The 26,464-nt window shown below is 50.0% G+C and overlaps 1 protein-coding gene across 1 annotated transcript; it reads right to left on the bottom strand.

Annotated features, from left to right (window-relative positions):
* Window positions 1–798: 798 nt before the first annotated feature.
* Window positions 799–26,349, bottom strand: ITGAD (integrin subunit alpha D; the record flags this gene model as incomplete). The annotated part of the gene is made up of 30 exons (XM_079719048.1): window positions 799–912; window positions 1,375–1,485; window positions 1,749–1,850; window positions 1,973–2,086; window positions 2,283–2,360; window positions 2,465–2,572; window positions 2,732–2,810; window positions 5,403–5,486; window positions 5,595–5,674; window positions 5,786–5,899; window positions 7,729–7,870; window positions 8,106–8,179; window positions 9,457–9,588; window positions 9,850–10,004; window positions 11,008–11,165; window positions 11,285–11,415; window positions 12,094–12,303; window positions 12,392–12,532; window positions 12,683–12,825; window positions 12,936–13,065; window positions 14,353–14,426; window positions 14,630–14,780; window positions 14,880–15,033; window positions 17,713–17,858; window positions 18,610–18,740; window positions 21,938–22,052; window positions 22,158–22,228; window positions 22,364–22,467; window positions 24,433–24,538; window positions 26,304–26,349. The coding sequence occupies 30 exons, from the start codon at window positions 26,347–26,349 to the stop codon at window positions 799–801; spliced, it is 3,498 nt and encodes a 1,165-aa protein (XP_079575174.1).
* Window positions 26,350–26,464: the final 115 nt, after the last annotated feature.

Raw genomic sequence — 26,464 nt, 5'->3', positions numbered from 1 at the left:
GGATCTACAGCCCTCTGTGTAGATCTTCATGACCTAATTCTGGATTTGGAATATTTTGGTCATTCTCTATGACCACCTTTAATGGGTCTTCTGTATTAGTTGGGGGAAATTAGATGCTCCCTTTCTGGAAGCCTGGTTCTCCTAGTTTTGGGGGACCCCATTCACAGGGGATGTTGGTTCAGACAAGCTCTGGACATTTCATTCACCTCCTAGGACAGTCAGCTCACTTGCCATTGCCAAGGAGCCTGATGCCTAAGCTGAAACCCATGACCAACACACACACACACACACACACACACACACACGCACACACACACACACACACACACGCACAGAGAGAGAGAGAGAGACAGAGAGAGAGAGAGAGAGAGCTTATTTTGCCCTCCTCTCCTAAAACTACTCACAGCACCATTAAGAAAAGATGCTCACAGGCCCCAGTCACCTGAGAAAGAGAGAACATTTTCTGTACCCACAAGCCGCCCCTCCCCCCTTACTAGAACAGCATTCAGGTCCCTAGATTAGAGCTCTTTCATACAAGGAAACTGTGTTATAAACATCCTCATTTAATGTGACAGTTCTTATACATATGAGAATTCATGCTGGCATCATGCCCGCTTCTGTAAAAAGTGGGTCATCACTGAAGAAGTCTGGTAGATATGTAAAAATATAAAAACCTTTCAATGCCTTGGGAAGATGACTTAGCACCTGGCAAGTTGCTCAGGCCAGTCCAGATCTACACGGAAGTTATTCCCATGGAAGTCAGCCCACGGGGGTAGAGATAAATGGGAAAGTGGATTCTTAGGACGAAGGCTGATTGGGGGCCTCACAGCTGAGATACTCCCCATTGAATGTGGCACTGTCTTCAGTGTTGTCACCCATCATTTCTTTGTATTGACGTTTGAAGAAGCCACACTATGAGGGGAAATAAATCAGAAAATCTGGATCAGAGGGGAGGGTAGGAAGTTGGGAGTAGGAAGAAGCTGAGACAGAAGAAGGAAACCAAACTGACTTGTATTTGTGTGCCAGAACACTTATGTGAACAACATATATCACATACTGAGCGTCTTCTCTGTGCCCAGCTCAGTAGCTGTACACATCATCCATAGCAGAAAAGCAAAGATTCTGCATTCCCTGGCCTCATGTTTGTCTCATTTCAGTCACTCTATGATGTAGGCATTATTTCATTTCGAAAATGACGAAAGAGCCTCAGAGAGGTTGAGCAACTTGCCTGACATTATACAGCAAGTAAAAGCCAGAATGTGTACCCGGACCTGCCTGACTTCACTGTCTGAGTTCTTGCTGCTATACCATCCTGTCTGTGGGAGGGCCAGGGCTGGATGCTGGTGGTGCCAAGAGTGAGGTGAAAGCACTCACCTTGTACAGTGTAGCTGTGATGAGAGCCAGCAGCAGCAGTCCTCCCACAGAGCTGCCCACAATGAGGGGGATGGGGTTATAGACCTCATACTCTTCTAGCACCATCTCCACCTGATTTGGGGATCAGAAAGTATCAGGCCTCTTGCTGTTCCAGACTCCTCCCGGTTTCCCAATCTTTAACTCCCTCCCTTTCTTCATCAGGCTCTGCTCCAAGGGGTGAGACACAGAAGCACTCATGGGCTTAGGAACAGTTGCCTGCCTAGGGACCTCCATCCTTCCTCCCTCCAGGCTTGCAAGCCCCCCACCCAGCATCACAGATTTAGCATCAGGAGCCCTCTGATCAGCCTGGTCACTGCCTACCACATGGTCACTACCTGGGCTCTCAAAAATGCCTCCTGTCCTTGAAGCTGGGAATACACGGATCTGTTGAAAATGATTTCAGCCACACTCACGACCAATATCTTCTTCTGCAAAGTCTGCAAAAAAGAAGGGGAGGGCTGGGAACTAGCTCTGGGGAGGGCTCGGGGTTAGAGAAACACCGTGGCTTGAGGTGGGCACAGACACATCAGGCCCCACCTGAGTCTGGGAAGGGACACACCTGGCTGGCCCAACCAAAGCGGAGGTTGCCCTTCAGAATAAAGTCAAGTTCCTCCTGGACGCGGAAGGAGGGGATGTCACAGCGGAACCTCAGGCAGTCAGCAATGGAGCAGTCCTGGGGACAGGAGAGGAATGAAACTGAGGAGGGTCTTCACTTAAGGAGGAACCACAAGAGAAAATGAAATCTATCATATTTGGGGTGGGGAATAGATGGACAATCACAGAACGTAAACATGGTGATACAGCTAACAGTACATTTCCCTGGATCCCCCAGCTCCTAGCTCGTTCTACGGTGATGGGATCTTTCTCACCAGCACGAGACTGCTTGGAATCTGGGTCTGGAAGTCAGGTTGCTGGGGAGGTTCCCTCTCTGACACACAGGGGAGACTCTAGGAAGAGAGGAATGCCATAGAATGATCCACAGTCCACTGGTGAGAGGGTGTGAGGCACTGTGCGATCAGACCCTGGAGAGTGACAGAAGGCAGGCAGGCACCTGTGAAGGGGCCACCATAGCCACGTCCCACACAGCCACACCTTTCAGCAGGACTGGGACCCAGAAATGAATGCTGATGGCCAGATCTCTCTGACTCAGGTTATTCACCTGCAGAAAATAGAGACAAAACATTACTGTGGTCCCTGGAGCATCCCAAATCCCCCTCCCCCTTTCCTGGCTTCAGCCCTCGACTCCTCTCCATCCTTGCCCACCAGCTTCCTACGTTCACATGGGAGGGACAGACGTGGATATTCCCTGGCCTCTCACATGATATCGATGCTCGGCTTCTTTTCTGCTCTTCTGGTCAGAAGCTGAAAATTTGAAGTACTTGGTGGATTCTTCCTGCCTGGAGAGAGAGAGGGCTTGTTGGTGAAAAACACACCCGGGACCATCCTCAGTTGCACACCAGCCTGCTGCTGAGGCCTCTGTTGGGCCCAGCAGATGACCCAGGGGAGAGATGATGTGACTGTGCAGCCTCAGCTTCAGCTCCTCTCCTTCGTGGCCTTTTCCCTCGTCCCGCAGAACTGCTAGCTTGTCCCTTGAGACCCCGGCCCTTTCCCCTCCCCATGACTTTGCTCAAGCTCTTTTTTTTCCTGCTTGGAATGTCCTTACCCACTCCCCTTCTGGAAATTTTCACTTAAAGTCCCAACTTGAACATGACCTCTCATGATGTCTGAACATTTCCCATGGGAAAAAGCCGTTCCCATTGCTTTCTCTACTAGGTACACGGTTGGCCTCCCGTAATGCTTGCAGAGGCAGCTGCCAGAGCAAATAAACCTAAGGGGACTTGAGGGAACCAAGGCCTGGAGATGGGGTGCAAGCCCTTCCATAATGGGAATGAAGAAAATAGATCCAGCTCTCCTGGGACAGTTAAGTAATTGGGAGGAAAGATGGTGTGTGGACACAAGCCCACAGAGTGGACATAAATGTCCCAGGCTGCAGGTGGCTTTCTTTCCATCCATCCATCCATCCGTCCATCCATCCATGGCCTCCTTTAGTTAACATTCATCATCTGCCAGGCTGTGTGCTTGACTCTGGAGATTCAACTGTTAACAAGCCATAATCCCTGTCTTCCCAGGGTTTAACATCTAAGGGCTCAGTGGAATCAGGCAAACAAGCAGAGGGACCTGCAGATTTCACCAGTAACTAGTGTACAGAAGCCAGGCCAGCCCTACAGAAACTCCATGGGCCCCGCAGTTTTCCCACCAATGTGATTGTCAGCTTGGTGATTAAGCATATAGGCCAGACCACCTGGGTTCACATCTCAGGTCCACCACTTCCTACCTGAGTAACTTAAGGCAAATTCCTTAACCTCTCTGGGCCCCTGTAGTTTTTTCTTCTTGAAAACGGAGATGCTAACAATAATGCCTGTAACAGACTTGTGATGAGGTTTGTAGCAGTGCCATGAATATTAAAATCTATTTTTCCACTTAGTATACTAGCCTTCCTCGCTGCTCCCCATCCTACCCCTTTCTCTCTCTGCTTCAGTTTTCCCACCTTAAAATCTTCCAGTTCTAAACCTCTTTTCAAATTTGAGTAAATCACTCAGCTTCTCCAATCCTTGGAGAAGCATGTAGTATATGGCCATGGGCACAGCTCTGGAGCCAAACCACGTGGGTTTGATTCCTTGTTCTGCCACTTACCAGCTGAATGACAGGGGTAAAAACCTCTGGATTTCCTTGTTGGCAGAAAGGTGTATAACAATAACTATATCGGGACTTCCCTGGTGGTGCAGTGGTTAAGAATCCGCCTGCCAGTGCAGGGGACACGGGTTCGAGCCCTGGTCCAGGAGGATCCCACATGCCGCGGAGCAGTTAAGCCCGTGCACCACAACTACTGAGCCAGCGCTCTAGAGCCTGCGAGCCACCACTACTGAGCCCACGTGCCACAGCTACTGAAGCCCGCGTGCCTGGGCCCTGTGCTCCGCAACATTAGAAGCCACCGCAATAAGAAGCCCGCGCTCTGCAACGAAGAGTAGCCCCCGCTCGCCGCAACTAGAGGGAGCCCATGTGCAGCAACGAAGACCCAACCAGCCAAAAATAAATAAATAAATTTACAATATCACAGAGCTAATAGAGTGGTTAAATAAATGTAAATACCTGTAAAGTGCTTAAAACAAGGCCTGGCATATCGTAAGTATATATGACTGTAAGCTCTTATTGTAAATTTCAGTGTTTTCCCATGGATAGAAGGGGAAATTCACACATGGAATTTGGAAGGGCAATGACACTGCCTGAACCCCCTCTCTAGTTCCCCTAAAAATTAGCACAGCAGCAGCAGCAGCAAACTCTGTCCCATGGCAATATTATAAGCTTCTGATCAACTCTAAAGCCTCTGGAATTTAGCCAGGTGGCTGGGGCTCCTTGTCCTGCTCCCAGCCTGGCCCCTTCCCCAACCTTTAGAACCCAGAGCAGCAGCCCTACACTTGCCTTTCCTGTAGCCTGCTGAGCCCTGGGCTCTTAAAAACCGTCTCAACAGTTTCTCACATCTCTGCTCTCCTCTGACTTTTGTGAAAACCTGACCTTCTCTTCACTCTATGTGGTGACAGACCATATCCTGTTGGGCACAAGCTCCCCACTTCAGAGTGCTCAGAAAAGCCTGAGTCTTAATCTAGTAGCTTCAATTCAGCATATTCGTGTTTAGCACAAAGGCTGGAATTGGCTTCATGTTAAAGGAAGCCTGTATCTTGGAGAGAGAGAAGAGGATACACAGTGGTGACAAGGTATGTGTGTCCCACCAGCAGGTCAGTTCGTCAGAGAAGAACCAAGAATTGTGGGATATGGTGCTATGGTATAAATATATGGCTGGTCACAAGAATCGCCATGTGGAGAATCAGAGTGGCTAGCTTAGATACCCATCCTCAAAAGAGCAGGCTGGCCTGCAGGGGGAGGTACTAGGCTTGGAGGAAGGTCCAAGGGGAGGGCCAGGGATTAAGTACCTGCTGATCACTGTGTAGACAGCATATTTCACTGGGAGCTCCAGCTGGAAGGTAGTGTTGTTGGATGTAGGCTTATTATTTTCACTGGAGGGAGAGAGGGGTGACTGGTTGGGAAGGAATCCAGGAGAGGAGTTTCTGGCTGGGGCATGAAAAAGGAGAGGGAGGGACACACCATATGTGGCCAGGGCTCACCTGCTTGCATTGGCCCTCAAAAGCAACTTGTCTCCCAGGGTGGCCTTGTAGGAGACATCAAATGTGACTATGAAGGTGGCCTGAGGGAGGAAGAAAGAAAGGTTGGGGATAGGGAAGGCCATGGTGGAGTGAGGGAAGGAAATGGGCCAGGACGAGGGAGAAGAGTGATGAGGATTGGGGGAAGCTCTGACCTTAGTGCCCTCTTGGAAGATGGGGTGGTTGATGCTACAGCTGCTGCTCCTCAGGCCCTCATTCCCAGTGGGCACTGCCTCACATGCCAGGCGCAGGGGACGCTGATGGGGTTGCTTCCAGAGGAGGAGAATGAATTTTTAAAAATTTACCCACATGTATATATGGGCTTGATGTATAAGAGTGGTGGCATTGCAAAGCAGTAGAGGAAATGACAAGTTTTCAGTAAATGGTCCTGGGAAAATTGGCCCATACAAAATAAACAAACAAACAAATACTGGATCCCTACCTCACTCCATACATTAGAATAAATCCTGACTGAATAAAAGACTCAAGTGTGAAAAGGCAAAATTAGAAATATTTTAGAAGATAATATAAGGGAATGTCTTTATATATAACCTTGGAGTAGGGATATATTTCTTAAACATGATACACACATAAAACACAAATACAAAGGAAAATTTTGATAAAAATCAACCACAACCAAATTTAGACCATCTATTTATTAAAAGATGCTATAAAGAGACTGAAAAGACAAGCAGTAGGAATGGAAAAGATATTTGAACACATATAACTGGAAGAGGACAAGTAACCAGACTATGCAAAGAGATCTTACAACTCAATGAGAAAAAATGGACAACTCAGTAGAAAAATAAGAAAAAGAGTTGGACAGGCACTTCCTAAAAGAAGAAATCCAAACAACCAAGAAGTCCAAATGAAGAGTTGCTCAACCTCATTAGAGAAATACAAATTAAAACTGCAAGAAATATCGTTACTCACCCACCAGATCAACAAAAATTTAAAAGTCTGACAATGCCAAGTGTTGGGGTAGATGTAAAGCCACAGGAACTCTCATACGTTGCTGATGGAAGTGTAAATAGGTGAAAATGGTTTGGCTTTACTTAGTAAAATTGAAGATACACACAGCCAATGATCCAACAATTCCACATGTGGTATATACTTTCCAAATATTATGTGTAGGGGCACCAGGATACATGTTCAAGAATAGTCATGGCCAAAATCAAAACAACTCAAATGACCATCGATCATCGAATGGGTAAATAAATTGTGATTTAGTCATGCAAAGGGATTCTAAATAGCAGTGAAAATATTCCATAGCCACAAGCAACAACATGGATGAATTTCACAAGCATAATATTGAAGAAAAGAAGAAAGACACAAAACATACAACATTGTTATCACTTATATTTGGAATCTAAAAAATGAAACAAATGAATGAATATAACAAAACAGAAACAGACTCACAGATCTAGAGAATAAACTAGTGGTTACCAGTGGGGAGAAGAAGGGGGGCAGGAGCAAGATACAGGTCGTGGTTTAAGAGGTGCAAACTACTGTGTATAAAATAAATAAGATACAAGGATATATTATACAGCACAGGGAAAATAGCCAATATTTTATAATAATTTTAAATGGAGTATAATGTATAAAATATTGAATCACTATGTCGTACACCTGAAACTAATATAAGATTGTAAATCAACTATAATTTAAAACTTGCAGGAAAAAAGGAGCATACAACATGTCTCCATTCATATAAAGTTCAAATATTGGCAAAACCCAACAGTATTATCTAGGGATGTATTTATGGGTGGTAAAACTATAAAGAAATACAAGGAATTGATCATTGCAAAGTCAGAATAGTGATTACCTTTGGGAAGAGTGTGAGATTAGGATGAGGAAAGGCACATAGTGAAAGGGCTTCTGGAGGTGCTAGCAGTGCTTTATTTCTTGACCTGGATGTTAACTGCATAGACTTTTGCTTAATAGTTAGTCATTAAACTATACATATGCCTTATGCACTTGTGTGTGTGTGTGTGTGTGTGTGTGTTTATATTTCATTATAGAAGAAATTAAGAGGAATCTATTGTAACCCAGAGCAGGAGAAAGGTCCTAGCCACTAGAGCCCAAGGGAGCTGTTTACCTGGATTCTTAACACTCGTCGATAGGACAGCCCTGCTGGATAGTAGAAGCTGATCACAGTTCCATAGGAATCCTCACCCTCATTCCACACGGTCACTGTCACATTGAGCTCCAGGGAGCTCCCCACCACCAGGGTCTGCAGGCTGAACGAGGAAGGACAAGAGTGGGACAGAGACTCAAGGAAGTAGATTGGAATTGAATCAGGGGCAGGGGCAGGGCTGTGGGAACTCATGAGCTACAGGCTGATAACCTTCCAATCAAAAGCATTTCTTTGTTAGAAGGAGAGCCAAAGGGAAACATAAGGACTTCTCATCCTATGAGGATGGGAGACCCAAAAGCTTGAGTGTCTGGCTATGAAAGTAGATAGAGCTCACTCACCCTGAGAAGCTGAGGCTGACACTCAGGTCCCCTTCACAAAGGTGATCTTGCCCACAGTTCTTCTCAAAGGGGAGCTGCAGCAAAACAGTATATTCTCTTCCCATCCATGTCTTAATCCATCTCCAATCCCCTCATTAGGAGCACTCATCGACATTGAATATTAGCACCCACCCTGCACTCAGCACCTGTGCTAAACACTGGCAAGTAGGGCAATGAGGGAGGGGCAGTTAGAATATAAAGGGAAGATAAGACAAGATCCTTGGCTTCAAGGAACAGAAAGCTTAGCTGAGGAGTCAAATCCAACTCACACTGGAACAACCATTCAACAAACATTATAGATTGTCAATAATGGGACAGGTTCTGGGTCAGGAAAGGTGGGAACTACAGGTGAATTAGACATGGTTCTTGCACTCAAGGAACCTTCAATACCAAAGGAGCCACAGAAGTAGACACAGATTGCTATGAGTCCAGTCACCTGATATTTGGCATGGCATCACCATGACACAACAGGAGGCCAGAGAAGAGGTGACAGATGCTGAGTGTAGTGTTCAAAAGAGAGGGAGATCAGACTGGGGCTTTGGGGACTAGAGGAGATCTTCGAGGTGGGGAGAAGGCAATGTTTTCCAAAGAAGAAATATGGCATGTGGGAAGGATATAAAAATCAACTGCCAAACAGTGTCTTAATCTGTTTATTATGTGCCCTTACTAGGAATGCTATGAGCAGTTCCAGGTACCTATGATCACTTGACAGTGCCTCCTCTGAAAGAATAAGGGAATTGTAATGTGAAAATGGAAGGAAGGAAGGAAAGAAGGAAGGAAGGAAAGAAGGAAGGGAAGGAAGGGAGGAGGGAAGGAAGGGAAGGAAAGAAGGAAGAAAGGGAAGGAAGGAAGGAAGGAGGGAAAGAAGGAAGGAAGGGAAGGAAGGAAGGGAAGGAAGGAAGGAAGGGAAGGAAGGAAGGAAGGAGGGAGGGAAAGAAGGAAGGAAGGGAATGAAGGAAGGGAAGGAAGGAAGGAAGGGAAGGAAGAAAGGAAGGAAGGGAAGGAAGGAAGGAAGGAAGGGAGGAAGGAAGGAAGGAAGGGAGGAAGGAAGGAAGATGACATGGACAAAGGCACAGAGATAGAAATGAGAAAAGTTGGGAAGGGTCTGCAGAATGAGAACCAGAGAGTTTATGTTGGAGTGAAGTGGATAACCAGCTGGGATGTGTGTAGGAATCCAAGCTGGGCAGGGCTGTGGGAACTGGGTGGAAGCATTTTAGATTTGAAGTGGTTGCTGGGAGCCACCGTAGGCTCTTAAGCACATGGAGACACAGTGAAAGTCAGCACATCCCCGGGACTTCATTGGAAGACTCACAGAAGCAGTGAAGCGGTCCTGTGAGTCCACAGCCAGCACAGGGCGTAGGTTCTGAGATGAGGAGATGGGCTCCCCAACCAGGGAGAAGTTGAGTCGCAGGATGATGGGGTTCGCCATGTCCTCCACACAGTCCTGAGGGAGAAGGGGCATTCAAGAACCTGCTCTCCTCCTTACTTGCTACTACTACTCGAGCTTCTCCTCCACTGCATCCATGCCCCGCTGTCCAGACAGCACCCCATCCACGCTGTGGAGCCAGGTTCCCCAGGCCCAACTTTCCCCTCTCCAGCTGCAGGCTCCCACCCTTCCCATCTCACTCAGCAGGGAGTGGAGATGCCAGAGGCTAGCCTTGGGCTCCTTCCTCCCTCTCCCTTTCCCAGAACACAACGTCCTCACTGGTAGAAGCAGCTTCATGGTGTCACAGTGCTCTCCCAGCCCTAGGGTTTTTCTTCGGGTCAAAGTCCAGTTCTTGGTCTCACCAAAAATGGCACGAGAAATCAGACGACCTGGGTCCAATGCCAGATCGTACACGACAGAGCTTCGGACGTCACCTGAAGCAGAAGGGGGAATGGAAGACAGAAAGTGAGAGAAGCGCAAATGTTCTGTTTTCATTGTTTCATGCAATAAAGACTTGCTGAGCACTTTCTGTGGGCCATGAACTGTACCAGGTGCTGGGGATACATGTGGGGAAGGTGGAGAATTATGGTCCCTGCCCTCATAAGCTCACAGCCTAGAAACAGAGACCAGTACATAGGACATAACATCACAGCGAGATCCATGCAAGGGTGGGATCCTCAGTGGTACCCAGGAGGGCTTGTTAACTCAGACTGGGGGTCAGAGATGCTTTTCCTGGATGGGCCTTGTCTGAGCTCCGACCTGGAGGATGAACAGGAGTCAGGTGAAAAGCAGGGAGGGGAAAATCCCAGACTCTGGGAATAGTGGCTAAGACCAGAAGGGAGAGGGAGGTTGGCACATTAATTAAAAAGGAGTTCCCTGGAGGTCCAGTGGTTAGGACTCTGCACTTTCTCTGCTGAGGGCCTGGGTTCAATCCCTGATGGGGGAAGTGAGATCCTGCAAGCCACGTGGCCAGGCCAAAAAAAAAAAAAAAAAAATGTGTATGGCGTAGGGGGGAAGGGGACAAGGTGAGGCTAGAAAGGCAGAGAGGGACCAAATCATAGGGTCATTGTGGGCAAAACTTCTGGTCTTTATAAATGCAAGAAGGGGGTGGTTGAGGGGTGTTAAGCAGTGTTTAGGACCAATCGCTGTAGTTCCCTGTGGAGAGGGGAGGGGGCGTGCAAGAATAGCCCTGGGCACAGCTCAGAGTGGGTGGGAAGGAGAAGCCATGTCCTTGAGGAAGGCGGTGGAGAGGGCAGACCTCAGATGTGTCCTGGAGACAGAAGCTAGAGGCCCGGGTGTGGGAAGAGAGAGGGAGGAGGATAGCTGGGTGGACATGGAGGTGAGATTTGGGTTCCTGAGCTCATTCTGTCCTGAGGATATAGGGCTGGGGGCCTCTCGGGGACAGTGAGGGTCTGGGTCTACCAGGAGGAAACTCACCTAGCTGGTCCTGTGAGCTTTTGTGGATAGTAAGACAGACTGTGGCGTCCCCAGCTTCCAGGGCGGTGGGCAGCTCTTCCCAGCACTGGTACACAGACTTTGTCACCTCTGGCGGCGTGAATCTCATAGCCACCTCCACATTCAGCACCGGCAAGCTCCTGAGGGTGCATGAGGGGCTGAGGATGGGCCTCTGGCCCCCAGAAGGAGAACAAGGGAGGGGGCAGCTTAGTGAATCAGACACAAGGGGCAGGCAAGGGGGGAGTAAGGGAGTTGTCACCTGAGCAGCAGCGCGTGTCCCTGGGCCCCAATGGCCAGGTCCACCAGTCCATCCTGGGTGAGGTCCTGACCTCCGCTCAGTGAACGCCCGAAATATTGGAGCCTGGGGGAGAGCTGGGAGCCTGCAATCCGCTGGCCAGGGAAGGACAAAAGAAGTGCAAGTCAAGGAAAGGGGATTGGAAAGGTTGGAGAAGAAAGATTTGGAAAGGACACTGAGTAGAGAAGTTGAAGAGTGGGGAGGAGTGGAGAGCAAGCAAAGTGAGGACCCCACAGTCCACAGGCAGAGAGGGGAACACTTTTGGTCCAATGAGGACCACGAAGGTGCAGGTTAATGACAAAATCAAAGCGTAATGATGGGAGCATAATAGATTCATTTATTCATCGTTTACACGTTGATTCATAAATTACGTATGTTCATTCATAAATATTTGAGGAATGGAGTGCTTAGTGCTCTCACTGAGTTATCTTTACAAGAAGCCAATAGAATTTGCTCATCCTTTCATAGAAGGAAACCAAGGCTCACAGAGGCTAAATCGGTCACTTGCCTGAGACCACGCAGCTCACAGGGCTGGTCAGGCATTTGACCTGGGGCCTGTGCTCTCTTAACTACTAAGCTGCCCACACAGTTTGAAGTCTGGAGTCAAAGGAGAGAAAAGAGAATTTGTGCTTAGCTGGGCCTGGGGGAATTAAACCACTAAAAGGAGGAAGGGAATGGTCACTGCCGAGGCCAGTGACAGGTGGCAGCATCAGGTGAATTGACGACAGGGGGGAGGAGGTGAACAGAAGAGGCTGAAGGCAGAGGGGCCTCACCTGGCTGTGGGTGGGGCTGATCCCCAGTCCCGAGGTTCCGTGAAACAGGTAGACAGCACCCCGGTTCTCCTGCTCTCCCGGGGCCCCGATGGCCATGTCCGTCAGCCTGTCCCCGTTCACATCCCCCAGCACCGTCAGAGCTGCCCCAAAGCGGGCCCAGGGGTGGCCTTGCTCCCCTCGCAGGACAGCACCACACTGCCACTTAGCCCTCTGCAGAACAAAAACAGTGTCAGGTCCCACCCCAGGCGACCCCTCCACACCCAGACCCCACCCAGCCTGGGTCTCATCAGCCACTCACCCCCCGGGGAAAGGGACACACGGACACCTGGCCCCCCCGGCTCTGCTCATAGTAATGGGGGGCCCCGATGAGGACCAGATCGGAGCTGCCATCTCTGTCCACGTCCACGGAGCTGAGGGAGCCCCCGAAGTAGGAGCCAATCTGGAGGGCAGAGCGTGGAGTCATCCTGCCTACCCCTGCATCCGCTCTGGGCCAGGTCCCGCCTCCCCCCAGATACCGGCCCCTCCCTGCTGGGCCCCGCACCCCCTTCATCTCCCTCTCTGCCCCTGGAGAGCCTCCTCCACACCCAACCTGGGTCCCTGTGACTTCAGCCTTCGGCCTCCATTGCCTGGACACCTGGGTGAAGATGACAACCTTCCCGGTGTGCTGATGGCGGGGGGCCCCCAGGACCAGGCTGTGTACCCCCTTCCAAACGGCCAGCTCTGTGGAGTAACCTAGGGGGACCAGGCCTCAGCACAGAGGCTTCCACTCCCCACCCCTGGGCCCCTGCTCTTCCCAGGCAGCCCGTCTCCCGCTCGGCCCTCCGACCACAGCCTTGCCTCACCCAGGTAAGAGTCACTCATGTCCGCGTGCTCCTGAGACATGTTGATGAAGGTGGGGCTCCTATTTGGGGGGTACAGGAAGGCACCTCCAGACCAGCTGAAGCTCCCCACAGCCCCCAGAACTGGTCCATCCTGGGAGGAAAGGATTCCAGGGCTGAGCAGGTGGGAAGAAGAAGAGGATAGCCTATTCCGAAGCAATGGCTGCCAATGGTTCCGCCCATCATGTGGAATTCTCTTTGCTCTTCCCTAGCTCTCACCAGCAGCCTCCGTGTCCCTGATTCCTACATCTCTCAGTCCGTCCCCACTGCCGCCATCACGGTCACCCCAGCGCCTCTCACCCACTGCCCTTCCTGCCTCCTAGCTTGCTTTCCTCTGTTTCATCTACTGCCCCAGAGTTGGGTTTCTTCCAACCCAAACGTGCAGCCACCATCCTGCTGACAAACCAAGGTGGCTCACTGTCCCCAAGCTCCTGAGGGTGGCATTTAGGATCCTTCCCAATCGAGCCTGTGGAGTGACACTCTGTTCCAAAATACACCGAGCCTCTGGCCTGGACACTCCTCTCTCCTCTTTCTGGGACGCAGCTCATCTCTCTGGAAGAGTCAACCTCTAAGTCACCTCTGCGAGGTCTTCCTTGGCTCCCTCAGGAAGCGATTGGCATTTCCTCCTCTGAATGCTTATTGCCTTTTCAAACTTTTGATTATGGCTAATTTAGGACATATACAAAAGTCGAAAGAAATGTGTAATGAACCCATAAGAACCCGTGACCCAGCGTCAGTGATTAACTCATGACAAACCTTGTTCCACGTCTACGTCCCCCTCAATTGCCCTCAAAATTATTCTGAAGCAAATCCCTCTGGATATTTTGAACACACATCTACTTTCAGACAATTGTGTGTCTATATTGTCACTTCTTTGGTCTGCATGGGCTGGTCTTTCCCATCTCTCCCACCCTCTCTCCATGCTGCCCCTAGCTCACTCTGCTCCAGCTGTGCTGGCCCTTCTATCTCTCTAGTGCAGTAACCTTGTTCCTGACTCAGGACCTTTGCACTTGCTTTTTCCTCTACCTGGAGCAATCTGTCACCGTATGTTTCCAGGCCTCGCCCTTTCTCATCATTCAGCTTCAGCTGTTACTCCTTAGGCCTCCTCTGACACCTCTCTTTCTCTATCCCAATGCTTAGCACAATCTGAAAGTCTTTCATTTGTTTGTTGTTTGTCACTTCCTCCCACTAGTTATGCGATCCAGGAGAGCAGGAACCTCCGCTATCCTGTTCTCTGTACCTACATGCACTGCCTGTGTGTCTCTCCTGGACTAGGTGGTGAGCTTGAGGACAAGGTCTGCGTTCTTGTTTATTCTGGTTCCCAGCTCCCAACACAGGGGTGGTGCCTGATACTCGTTAATCAAGCACACACTCCACTCACCGTTGTGAGGATGGAACTGAAGCCTTCTTGAGACATCTCGTGCTGGAAGGAGCTACTTTTCTTTGACTGCGTTCCTGTGGGGAAACAGGTCAGTCAGGCTCCCGGAGACCTTGAGACCATGAAGATTCAGAGCAGAAAGAGAAGAATGAGGTCTGGGGCTTGGGTTCTGGGGAACAATTTTGGGTGAGCTATGAGCCGGGATGAACCTTCAGGACTGAGGGGCACAACTGGGTCACGACTCTTTCAATTCCGAGACCCAAGGTCACTTCCCATGTACCCTCGACTGCAAAGATCTTCTCCTGCAGCTGCTTCTGGATGTTGCTGAGTGCCACAAAGTTGTCCACCTTGAACACGTGGTCCTCTGAAGGCACTGAGCCAATGATGTTCAGCTCCTGCCTGGCAGTGGGATCCTGGAAAGCATCTCCCACCTGTGGCAGAGAGGCAGCTGAGGAGGAGGAGCCCGCCAGCCCTTCTGCCTGGGGGAGGTGCAGGCTGAGTCTGGGGGAGCCATGAGGAAGGGGACGCACCCCAATGGCATAGCGGATGATGTTGGCTCTGTCTGCCTGGGGGATGACATCGCTGTATTTCAGGGGGTCTTTATATTTCTGCCCATCTGTGATGACAACGAGGATCTTCTTGGCAGTTTTACGGGCCCCATTCTTACTGTGAAATAGTTCTTTCCTATCGAGGAAGAAAAGGGGGGGTGACTCTACTACTGAGATTCTGGGAAGAAATCATTTGCAGCACTAGAAGCTCCTCTGGAAAGACTGGGGAGTCCTGGCACCCTGAGACTCAGGTATGTTAAGACATGGATACATACCGACAATAATTAGTGAGACTGAGAACAAAGGTACTCATATTCCTTGTTGCTAAAGTTCCATCCACTACAGAACCTCATTCCCAGGAGGCAACAAGGCAAGTTACTTCACCTCTCTGTGCCTTTGCTTCTCTCCATGCAAGATGAGAGCAATAATTGTGCCATAGCTGGTCTCCAAAGATGGCCCCCAGTGAGCCACACCTGGTTCCTTTCCCGTATTGAACCTGGCCTGTGACTCCCTTTAATCAGCAGCATGCAGCAGAAGTGACCCTGTGCCAGTTATGGGCCTAAGAAACCTTGGTAGCTTTTGCACTTTGCGGAGCCCTGAGCCGCCATGAGAGAAGTCTAGCCAACCTGTTAGAGGCACCCCATGGAGCAGCCACATGAAGAGAGAGGCCCAGCCATCCCAGCTGAGCCCAGCCTTCCAGCCAATCCTGCCAAGGCAGCAGCCATGTGAATGAAGCTCTCATAGTCCAGCCTCAGATGCCACATGGCCACAGCCACATGAGAGACCCCGCCTGAGAAGAGCTGAGCCCCAGGATCATGAAAAGTAGTAACAAAAGGGGTGTTGTTTAAGCCACTAAATTTGGGAGTGGTTTGTCAGGCAGCAGTAAATAACTGAGACAAATAGTATCAGGTTATTCTGAGGGTCAAATGAGGTGAAGCTTTTCCAATAGTGACTGGCCTATAGGTAAGCATTAATTCTATGGTAGCTATTACAAATGATTAAAAATTAAACATATGATTAAATGATTAAAATGATTAAAAATGTAACATATATGTTCATGCAGTTCTACAAACTCAGAATAAACACACACACACACATATGCACCAAATAACATACACATGCCAAATATAATACTGAAGCAACCTAAATGTCCCGTGTTAGGGAAGGGGTTTAGCAAATCATGACCCAGCCCCTTGGTGGAAAACTACACAGCCATTTCAAAGGAAAACAATAAAAGCTGTAAAGAAGCATGGAACAGGTTTATGTAACAGATGGAAAAAAATGGCAGTATGAAAATAGTTTCTGCCCTGATTGTGACTATATAAAATATGTCTAAATAAAGACAAGGATGGAAATGACACTGTGCTTTTTTTTTTTTTTTTTTTTGCGGTACGCGGGCCTCTCACTGCTGTGGCCTCTCCCGTTGCGGAGCACAGGCTCCGGACGCGCAGGCTCAGCGGCCATGGCTCACGGGCCCAGCCGCTCTGCGGCATGTGAGATCCTCCCGGACCAGGGCACGAACTCGTGTCCCCTGCATCGGCAGGCGGACTCTCAACCACCGCGCCACCAGGGAAGCCCGACACTGTGCTTTTTGAGAGTAGGATTTATTTATTCATTTGTACTTATTCTTTCTTGTTGCCAAAATACTGTGAGATGGTTGGCTAGAGGAACTGTAGGTAATGCTTCTTTTTTTTTTTTCCAAAACTTTCCTTAGTGTTGTTGCCTTTTTGTCTTTTTTGTAATGAAACTTCTAAAAGGAAAAAAAAAAAACAAAAACACAGCAACAACCCAGTCAGTGGCAGAGCTGGGCTTGGCTCTAGGGAGCAGGGAGGTGATGGGAGAGGATGGATGTTGATGAGAACCACCCCATCGCCCACTGCTGGGAGGAGCTTTAGGGACTGGGGAAGATGCCCCTCCTGTGTGACTTTCAACTCAAGGGACAGAGGTTTTCTTCCTGGTTGTCCAGTCCCAACAGGTCAGTGTTCAAGGCAGAAAAGCCACCCAAAAGTAAAGAGAGTGCCTTTGGACAGATCATCCCTTTTTCAATATTTCTCCAGCACCATCCCCAGGGCAGTGCCCAAGGGTGTGCAGCAAGTCAAGGATCCCAGACATTCTACCCAGTGTTTTCCCATGGGAACCACACATTCCACTGTGGTCCCACCACCTAAGCCATTTTCTTCCTGGACCACCTAGCCCCCAGTGCTGGGCAGGCACATGGTACATAGAGACTTGAATGGATGAGGGATGAGAGGATGAAGGGATGAAGGGAGCTGAGTGGAGAGAAAGGCACAAAGAAGACACTTGGCAATAATTCCTGAGTCCCTTCCAGGAAGGTGAAGAGGAGCTGCACCGTTTTTTGGAGAAAATCCCCAACCATTTCTCTCGCACTTCTTGTGCGGAAACACCTCACTCATGTTATCTCGCTTAATCCTTATAACCAAGTTGTGAGTTTTTCCTCATTGGACAGTTTCCTGAGACTTAGAAAGAGTCAGTAACTCCAAGGGTGGCCCAGGTAGCTAGCGGAGAGCCAGGATGGGAACCGAGAAGCAAAGCCCAGGTGGGCTCAGGGTCCAGCCAAGCCAAAGCCAGGCAAAGGGGAAACACGCTGCAGAGGAGTCCCGCCCTAGATCAGGGGATCACAATGAGCGATTGGACCAGAAACACTCCAGGGAGGACTCTGCCAGCAGCCCCCTCGCTCCCCTGTGAGCCCCTTTCCCCAGAGCCTCCCTCAGCCTCTAAGAAGGGCTGTGCAGACCCAGCAGGTGGTAGCAGTGAGGTAGCAGCTCATTCACAGGCAGCATGGGGCGGAGCTTACACCACTGTCTGGATGCCTGTGGCTGTGAACGTCAGGCCACTCAGTTGGACGATGGGATCCACCAGGCTCTGAGGGCTCCGGCTGGTCTGAAATTGGCTGAAGGTGAAGTGGGTCTTCAGAAGGTTTGAGTATTGCATCAGCGAGAACTGTGAAGGCCAAGAAGAGGGCCCTGGGGCTCAGGAGTTGTTTTTTAAGAAGTTTTTTATTTTGGAATAATTTTGTATTTACAAACCATGTTCCATGTGGTTTTGAGGCCCGACAAATATATACTGAGACCCAGAAAAAAATAAATGGCCCCAAAAGAAAACTGGAAAATCAAAACCAAATAATGTTTCTTTCATAGTTTACAAAGAATAGCCTTGCCAACCGCAATATTTGTTAAACTTAGATTTTTTAAAAAAAATTTATAATAATGAAATCAATTTGTAGGTTATATTTCCTTGCTTCTCAAGAATTTATATATATATATATATATATATATATATACATATATATACACATACACACACACACACACACTGATTACTGGGAAATAAAATAAAGAAATTGTGAGTTACATGGAAAACATAATAAAGAAATCATCATTTGACCAAGTTACCTTCAGTCAAATTTCACAGTAAGATGATTTGATAATCCTTTCAATGTATTTAAACAGCAAAAACATTGTATTTCCTGTGGCATGTGGGGACATAGTACATGTGATGGGGGTACCTCCTCAGGTTAGGGCTCAAATTGGCCCTGCACTGGGACCATACCTTGACCTTGGACCCTGGCCTCCTCATGGCACAAGTCCACTGAGCCAGCCCCCAGCGATGCCAGGCCCCCTCCCAGGTTGGCCTTCCCAAAGGTAGACCCTCCCTGATCCCAATCCCCAGGCCTCAGGGGCCCAGCCTTCACCAGTGTGTCAGTGCCCTTGAACTGGTCCATCACAGCTCTGACAAAGTTCTTCATCCGTTTAAAGTCATTTCGGTCAATGCTGCCAGAGCCATCAATCAGGAAGACAACGTCTATCTCTTGATTTGGACACTCTGCAGAGAGAGAGGGAGGAATCAGAAATGCATGGGCAGGTCCCAGCCACTTCCTGGGATCCAGAAACCCTTTCTGCTCCACAGAGCCAGGGGGCCATCCTTGGCGTAGGGATGCCAAGGCCCCCTGGCCCACCCAGTTTCTGACACCCTCCACTGAGGAGGTCCAAATCTGTTGCCCAAGCCCCTTCTCCCTTCAGCAGAATCCCTGTTGCTCCCCTACAAGGCCTACAAAAGGGGAGGAAGAAGTAGAGGGTGGGGCCCGGGTGGGTTCCTCACTCATTTAGTCAACAAATATTTATTGAATACACCACCAGGGATACTGTGGGGCACAGTGGAAGGCAATTTAGCGAAGTGGTTCAGAATGTGCATCCTGGAGCCAGCATGCCTGGGCTCGAATCCCACCTCTGCCCACCTCTTAGTGGTGAATGCAGGCAAGTTACATAACTCCACTGGGCTTCAGTTTTCCCCATCTGTAAAATGGGTAATAGTAGTGCCTACCACATGGGATTATTGCAAAGATAAAAAGAATGAATATGTACATAAAGTACTTAAGACAGGGCCTGGCACCCCATAAGGGGTAGCTGTTATCACCATCATCACCACATGCCAGGCATTGTTCTAGGCCCAAGGACACACCTGCAGCGGGTGCTAAGGTGTGCCACCAAGACCTGTCCCCCATCAGGATGGAGGTGCTCATTCCCAGCTGCAGGAAGTTGGCTGTTGATGGCTCCCAGCAGAGTTCCTCCCTAAGTGTCACCCGACTCAAAAGGGAGGTCCTGGGGCTTCCCTGGTGGCACAGTGGTTGAGAGTCTGCCTGCTGATGCAGGGGACACAGGTTCATGCCCCGGTCCGGGAAGATCCCACATGCCGCGGAGCGGCCAAGCCCGTGAGCCATGGCCGCTGAGCCTGCGCGTCCGGAGCCTGTGCTCCACAACGGGAGGGACCACAACGCTGAGAGGCCCGCCTACCGCAAAAAAAAAAAAAAAAAAAAGGGAGGTGCCTTGCCCAAGGTCACCTCCTGCTCCTGCGGGCAACACATATCCGGCCATGCTCTGAGCTCTCCGTGGGGCAGCTGAGGCCTCTCACAGTGCATCCTCTCCATCTGCCAAGTCCTGCTTCCCTCACACTCTCATAAGGGTTGCTCCCGAGAACATTCCCAGGTGAGCCTCAGAGTCTATCTCTGGGGAAATCTGATTGAAGACCATAGCTTTAAAAAAGATCTCGTCCCTGCCCTTGTGGAGTCCACACCATAATGGAAAGACACATCATACGTAAATGAACAAATAAAATATTTCAGGTTGTCCCCAGACTTACGTAGGGGCTTGTGGCCTGCGTGCAAAACCCGGTTGATGCCTCCACCGGCACCCCACATCCTGTGTTGGCCCCAGGGTGCTGGGAGATCAGACCACCACAGCTCTGAGGTGTGATGCTGAGCCGTGGTACCCTGCCTCAGGGCACTGAAGCAAAAATGCCTTCTCCCATCTCCTCACTCCTCACCCATCCCCCCTACTCAACCAACATCACCAGTGCCCAGAAGAAATGGAAGATCACTTCCCTCCCTGCTTCCTTGAAGACCAGGAAATCCAGCCACCGACACAGCAGGCCGAGAAGCCCTCAGGTGCTCCCCTTCTCACCCTTGATCTGTCCCCAACAGCTGGGTAGCTGGCATTCCCTGCCACCACGTCTTGTACTTGGGCCCACATTTTTAGCTGCATCACAAAACCACCCTCACATGCTCTCTCAGACTAGGCCTGGGGCCAGCACCCTCGCAATGTTACTTCTGTTTCTTGCTTCTTTTATTGCATCCACTGGGCTTCCCATAGCAGGCAGCTGGCTGTAGCTGAATGGCCTTCTGAAAAAGAACTGAGCCAATCAGGCAAGGATGGCTCAAGCTCTGGGCTCCGCCACTTCCTAAAGTGGAAACTCACCTCTCTGAGCCTCAGTTTTCTCTATAAAATGAGGATCATCCTGGCCTCCACAGGGATCTTGAGAGGATGCTATAAGGTGATGCACACCCGGAACCCAGTACGCAGTACTGCCTGGCACACAGTCTTGCCGAATCTATTCAAACCTGCCTCGTCTGGACCAGTTTTACACATCTGTGTCCCATTTTGATCAGGCATCCCACCTCATGAGCCCCAGAAACATCTAGGAAAAGACATTTACCATCTAGTAAATGTCTGGCTGCACAGACATCCCAGGTGGGGTATGGTACCCACAAGAGTCTTTTCCACTCTCTCTGTCCCCTCTATAGACTCTGCTCTCACAATTTGGTCTGGGGGCTCTTTCTGCTGCTGTTTTACTTTCTGCTAAAAGCCCACCAAGGCTGGCATCATGGTTTCTCTGGTCTAAATCATGCCTTGAGTGGTCCCTGGATCTCATTTGGGGCCCATTATTCTCTCTGATGCCAAGATGGGGCAGTTTATCTGTATCTTCCTCCTAGACGGAACACATGATCTTCAGCTAGAAAATCAGTCATAATGGCGATCACATACATGTGCCAGAAAGGAGTCTAAGCACTTTATGTGTATTAAATTTTTTAATTCTAATAGCCACCTCGATTATTAAGCTCCATTTTACCAATGAGGAAACTAAGGCCCAGGGAAAGAAGCCACTTGCCCAAGGACACAGAAGATGAACTTGTAAAGACAGACTTTCAGAGAGAAGCCACAGCAGGGCCTCCAGTCACCATTCTCTGTGGATGACATCAGTGCTGCAAAACTGTGCCTCACACTCCCCATGGCCGGGTCATTTGCTCCCCTTGGAAGGCGAAGAGTGAGTCTGGGGGGGTCCTGGCAGTTCAGCAGTGAATGACCCAGGACTGCTTCCCTCTTGGATTCTTGGATCTATCGTCCTCACCACACATTTTCACCCCCCCCCAAGGCCCTTCCTCTGGAAACCAGGAGGCATCCCTGTACCTGTTGGCAAATGTAGGGCCCTCATGCCTCCTGCAAGAGCTGGACTCCCTCCTGCCCCATCAGAGCCATTACCGTTTGGCCGGCTTAGGGCTCCTGCCATGAGCTACCCCTCCTGCCAGGCCAGACCATGCTCCCAGCCCCTCCTGTGCTTGCCGAGGCCTCTGGGAAGGGGCCTGCACACAGGAGGCCCAAGAGGCCGAGACCCAGGCTTCATGCTCTGCACGCGTGAGCAGTGCCAGCACGTGCTCCACACGGAGCTGCTATCTCTAGGGGACCTACCTGGCAGGGTGGCAGGGACTGTCTGGATGACCTGCAGGTGGGAGCCCAGCAGGAGGCAAACGCCTTTTGCATACATGTTCTCCCCACAGGCTCTGTGCATGGTCGGGCCGCAGGCCTGGGGACAGAGGCCTGTGTGGGCGAGGGGCCCCCAGAACACTTCCCCTCCTTCTCGCCCAGCCCCAGCCTCCTCTGGCCCCTCCTGGCACCCAGAAACGCTCACCAGCAGCCAGGAGAGATCGGTGGAGGCCACCAGGGACAGGCCCAAGGACGTGTTCACGGCCTCTGGGGGTGCTGAGAGGTCAGACACACAGGGTCACACTCAAGGGCACACCCTCGTTTGGGGGGACAGTCTGAGCAGGAGGCTGAGGAGGGGGCGGTCTGGTGTAGGAGGGTTGAAGGCCCTGATTCCTGGGGCGAGTCACTCACTATTCAGCAAGATGGGCTGACACAAGCCGGTGGCAGCCAGGCAGTCGTACAAACGTCCTGTTTTGTTGACTGCGACCACCTCCAGGGGGGCTCCCACCACGAGTCTGGAGGCACAACCAGGACAGACAGTCACAGGGGGGGTTGGGGCACAAGGCGCTTCGGGTGAAGAAGTGTCATGGGGAAGTGAGACTTCATGAGGGGAGCTCTTGGCTTCCGCCACGTGTGAGGCTATTAAAAATCAGGGCCCGAGTCTAACCCACGTATGCTGAAAGGCCGTGCTGGGCTTTTTGTTTATTTGTTTGTGTATGTGTGTGTGTATACATAAATATATGTGTGTTTGTGTATACAAATGGTTTGGGGGGTTGTATGTGTGTGTGTGTTTTAACATTCAGCCAAAATAATACTATTCAGAACAAAAACAGCATTTCCTAACCACAGGTCAGTGCAATTTTTTTCCTAGGAGCCATCATTCTGAGCCACCCAAGAAATAGGTCGCCTCAAATAGAAAAAATGGAAAAATGTCCCGAAGCTTTTGAAACCAAATAGATAATTCTGTAATTAATTGGACAATTTAAATATAAGATAAACAATTTAAATTGGACCATTTTAAGCAGCTGTATCAGAAGCCACATCTATATCTGCAGTCATATAAATGCAACCATTTATTTGCAAAATTCCTTGAAAGGAGAGAATTTTTTAATTTGGAAAAATGTTCTCACTACCAACCACCTCGCTACTCAGATGAGGAAACTAGACAAATACTAGTGTACTTTAACTAATTAGCCAAGCAAGTCTTGTTAAATTGTCATTTAAAGATTCCTTCTAGAGAGCCATTTCTTTATGGAAACCTGAAATCCCTGTTTGTCTAAGGCTTGAGGATGAAACTGAATCAGATGGCTGGAGATGTAGCCGTTTGGGACCTGCTGGCACAAATGCGTGAATAAACTTTTAGTCTTAGACTATTGATCTGCATGTTTTTCTTCACCTCAACCCATTCCTTAGACGTGGGCTCACTCTTCTCGTATTTGGGTAACAACTCAGCAGAAACGAGGAAAAACAGTAACTTTGTAGCAATCAGAATATCATACAATATATATGATTTACTTTACTGTAAATACTGGTGAACAGCAGTCAATCAAGAGTTTTATATTCATTTAAAAAAAAAAAAATAGGGCCCCAACACAAATTGGTGGTGATGGTAAGTGGGACAGAGGCTCTCTCTGGATTTGTTCGGTGTTGTGTGATCAGGAGAGTCCCAAGGGAACCCAGGCGAGAGGGGGCTGGAGAGGTTCTACATCTTGATCTAGGTGGTGTTTACCTGGGTACACACATAAGAAAAATTCGTTGAGTTGGATTTTGGATTTGTGCATTTCAGTCTCTGTGTTATATTTCAACACAAACGAACAAAGAAAAAATAAAACTCTGGCGCCTGGCACTTGCTTCCACATTCCCAGCCTGCCAGCAGGGTGAGGAAGGAGGAGGGATGTACATTTAGAACTCAGTGACTTCTGTGTGCTCCCTCTTGGCCAAGTGAACTGTCCTGTGCTCTCAGGCTCATTGCCAATGCCACCTCCTCTGTGAAGTCTTCCTGGAATTCCCTCCTGGGTTTGAGGTCTCCCTTTTTCTGCCTCCCAGACTTCAACTCCTTGGGTCCCTGTCTCTGGGACCCAAGAATGTGCACTTCTGGAGGCAGGGCAGGTACATAATTTGCTGGTCCCAGTGCAAAATAAAAATGCGGGGTCTCTTGTTCTTGGAAAAAAGTTTTTCCCCCTTTCTTCTGCAGTGCCTCCCTCTCTGCCTGTCCTGGTGTTTCCTATTTGCTACTTGGTGTCACACTCCTTCATGCACGGGGATCCTCACAGGGCCAGCACAGACCCTTAAGGACTGGGCAGGCTGGGCACGGCTGACCCTGTCCTTGCCCAGCTCATGCCAGGGGTCAGTAGTCAGTGATGTCATGAACAGGCTTCTCGCCCATGCTGCCCTTCCTCCAGGGAGCCTCCTGGGCTGCCACATGCAGCCACCTGCCTGCAGGCCAAGGGGGTGGAGCTGGGGAAGTGGGCGGAGCCTACCTAGATCTGCCAAACTGGACCACGCTCTGCCCAAAGCTGGCTCCATCCTCTTGGAAGACCATGGGCTCCTCCACATCCAAGTTGAATCCATGATAAGAAGCCAGGACTGAGGAATTCGGGAAGGGGAGGTGAAAGGGACAGTCAGAGAAGCCCCTTCTCCTCTGGACCCCAGACTTCTTGGGGTCTTGATCCCCACCCCACATAGCCTTGGTTCCCCACCTGCCCGGGAGAAGGGCATTCTTTCCTTCTTTGTTTCCTGGTTGCCTTCTGTGTGGTTCCCATCTCTCACCCTCCGTCAAAAATAGTCAAATCACAGTGCAACGGGCAACCATCCAGAGAAATGTCCCCTCGTGGACACTTCAAATACATCCACAATCTGAAATTAGGCCAGTCACCTCCTGGTAGCTTAGATCAGGAATGTTCTTTAAAGATAAAGTGACCGTACATTTACTGTCTAAACTGGGACCTTCTGAGAGTGGAAGGGGCACCATTAATAATTACACCAGGGATATTGGGACTGCCCCCAGGTCATCCACTTAAAAACTGTCGTGCCCCATCTTCTCGTTATGCAGAGACCCTAAGATCCAGACTGGGGAACAGACAGAATTCTGAGATTAATTACTTGTCATTATGTGTTCTCCATGTCCCCGTCCCTGGTGCCAGGCTCTAGGAGGGCAAGGACTACTACATCTCTCTTGTCTTGGTGCCTGGGACAGTGCCTGGCCCTTAGCAGGTGACTTTAGTATTTGATGACTGACCCAGAACTGCACAGCAAGTCACTGGCACAGCCAGGAATCTAATTCACTCTCACCAACCTTGACTCATCAACGTCCCCCTTCCCAAAGGCTAAGCTAGAAAGCCTCAGGGAAGACCCCCTACATTTCAAGAGCTTTTTCCTGCAAGCAATTGCGGGGGTGGGTTTGGAAAAAGCCCTCCCCATTCCTCCTAGAAGGCCCAGCTGTCTCTGGATTGAGGAGTTGACTCCAACCCCAAGAGTAGGGAAGCTTTAAGGAGGTCAGGCACCAGGCCAGGCAGTGACAGGGAGGGTCCAGACACCTGAACCCTGGGGTTCTGGGAAGAGGCTAGATGTTTAGGATGCTGGGACCCTGCTGCGGCCACATGCAGGGGAGCCTCACATCCTATGTCTTCCTCACAAAGGGTGATTCTGTTCCTGAAAGTGGCCCCTGTGATCTGACAAGTAACAGGATACCAAGGGACTCAGACCCAGGTGCCTCAGAAGCCGGGCAGGTGACATCAAAGAGTGAAGTTGGGGATGGTGGTATGAGCACCAGAGAATAAAGTGGGGTAGTCATTCCCAGGCTCAGGTACCCAGAGCAGCCAGACCTTCCCATTTCTCAAGAAAAGCTGGAAATCGGGATTTGGGGGTGAAATCTGATTTTCAACTGACACCCAAGTGATTTTTTAAATGACACACGAATGTGGTCCTGATACTGTTGCCAACTTCTGGACTGTTCTCTTGGCAGCAGTGGGACAGCCTGCCTGAAATCAAGACTTGGGGGACATGCAGGGCCAAGGAGGTGCTGTCCAAAGTCTTCCGCTGCCTCATGGCTTCCCCTCCCAGGGGCGCTGGGGCAGACTCCCTTCACTCACGGCACCCACTCCAGGGCCCGCACGGGAGGGAGGGGGGCCGTGGGAAAGGTGGAGAGCAGCTCATCCTCCACCCAAGCGTAACTCACTCACGAGCCCACTTCCCTCAGCTTTGCTCAGCTCCCGCCCCTCCCCAGATTCCAGGCCATTCCTCCCTCCAAACCAGACTGGATACCAGGCCTCTCTCCTTCCCTCAGCTCCTCCTGAGAGCTGAACAAGACCCCACCACAGGGCTTCTCCCAGCCTTGAGGAGCCCCACTCACCAGCCAGGAGCAGCACAACTCCAAAGGCCATCCCCGAGCAGCGCATCAGAGAAAAAGAGGGCCGGGCAGCAGAGAACTGAAGGGTGCTCCGCGTCTCAGGGAGAGTTAAAATAATGACTCAGGGCTTGACGTGGCAGGAGGAAGGCTCAGTGAGGAAGTAC

This window comes from Hyperoodon ampullatus, assembly GCF_949752795.1.
Source record: "Hyperoodon ampullatus genome assembly, chromosome: 14".
Taxonomy (NCBI): domain Eukaryota; kingdom Metazoa; phylum Chordata; class Mammalia; order Artiodactyla; family Ziphiidae; genus Hyperoodon; species Hyperoodon ampullatus.
The sequence above is the reverse complement of the archived record's forward strand: the minus strand, read 5'-3'. Positions and strand labels throughout refer to the sequence as shown.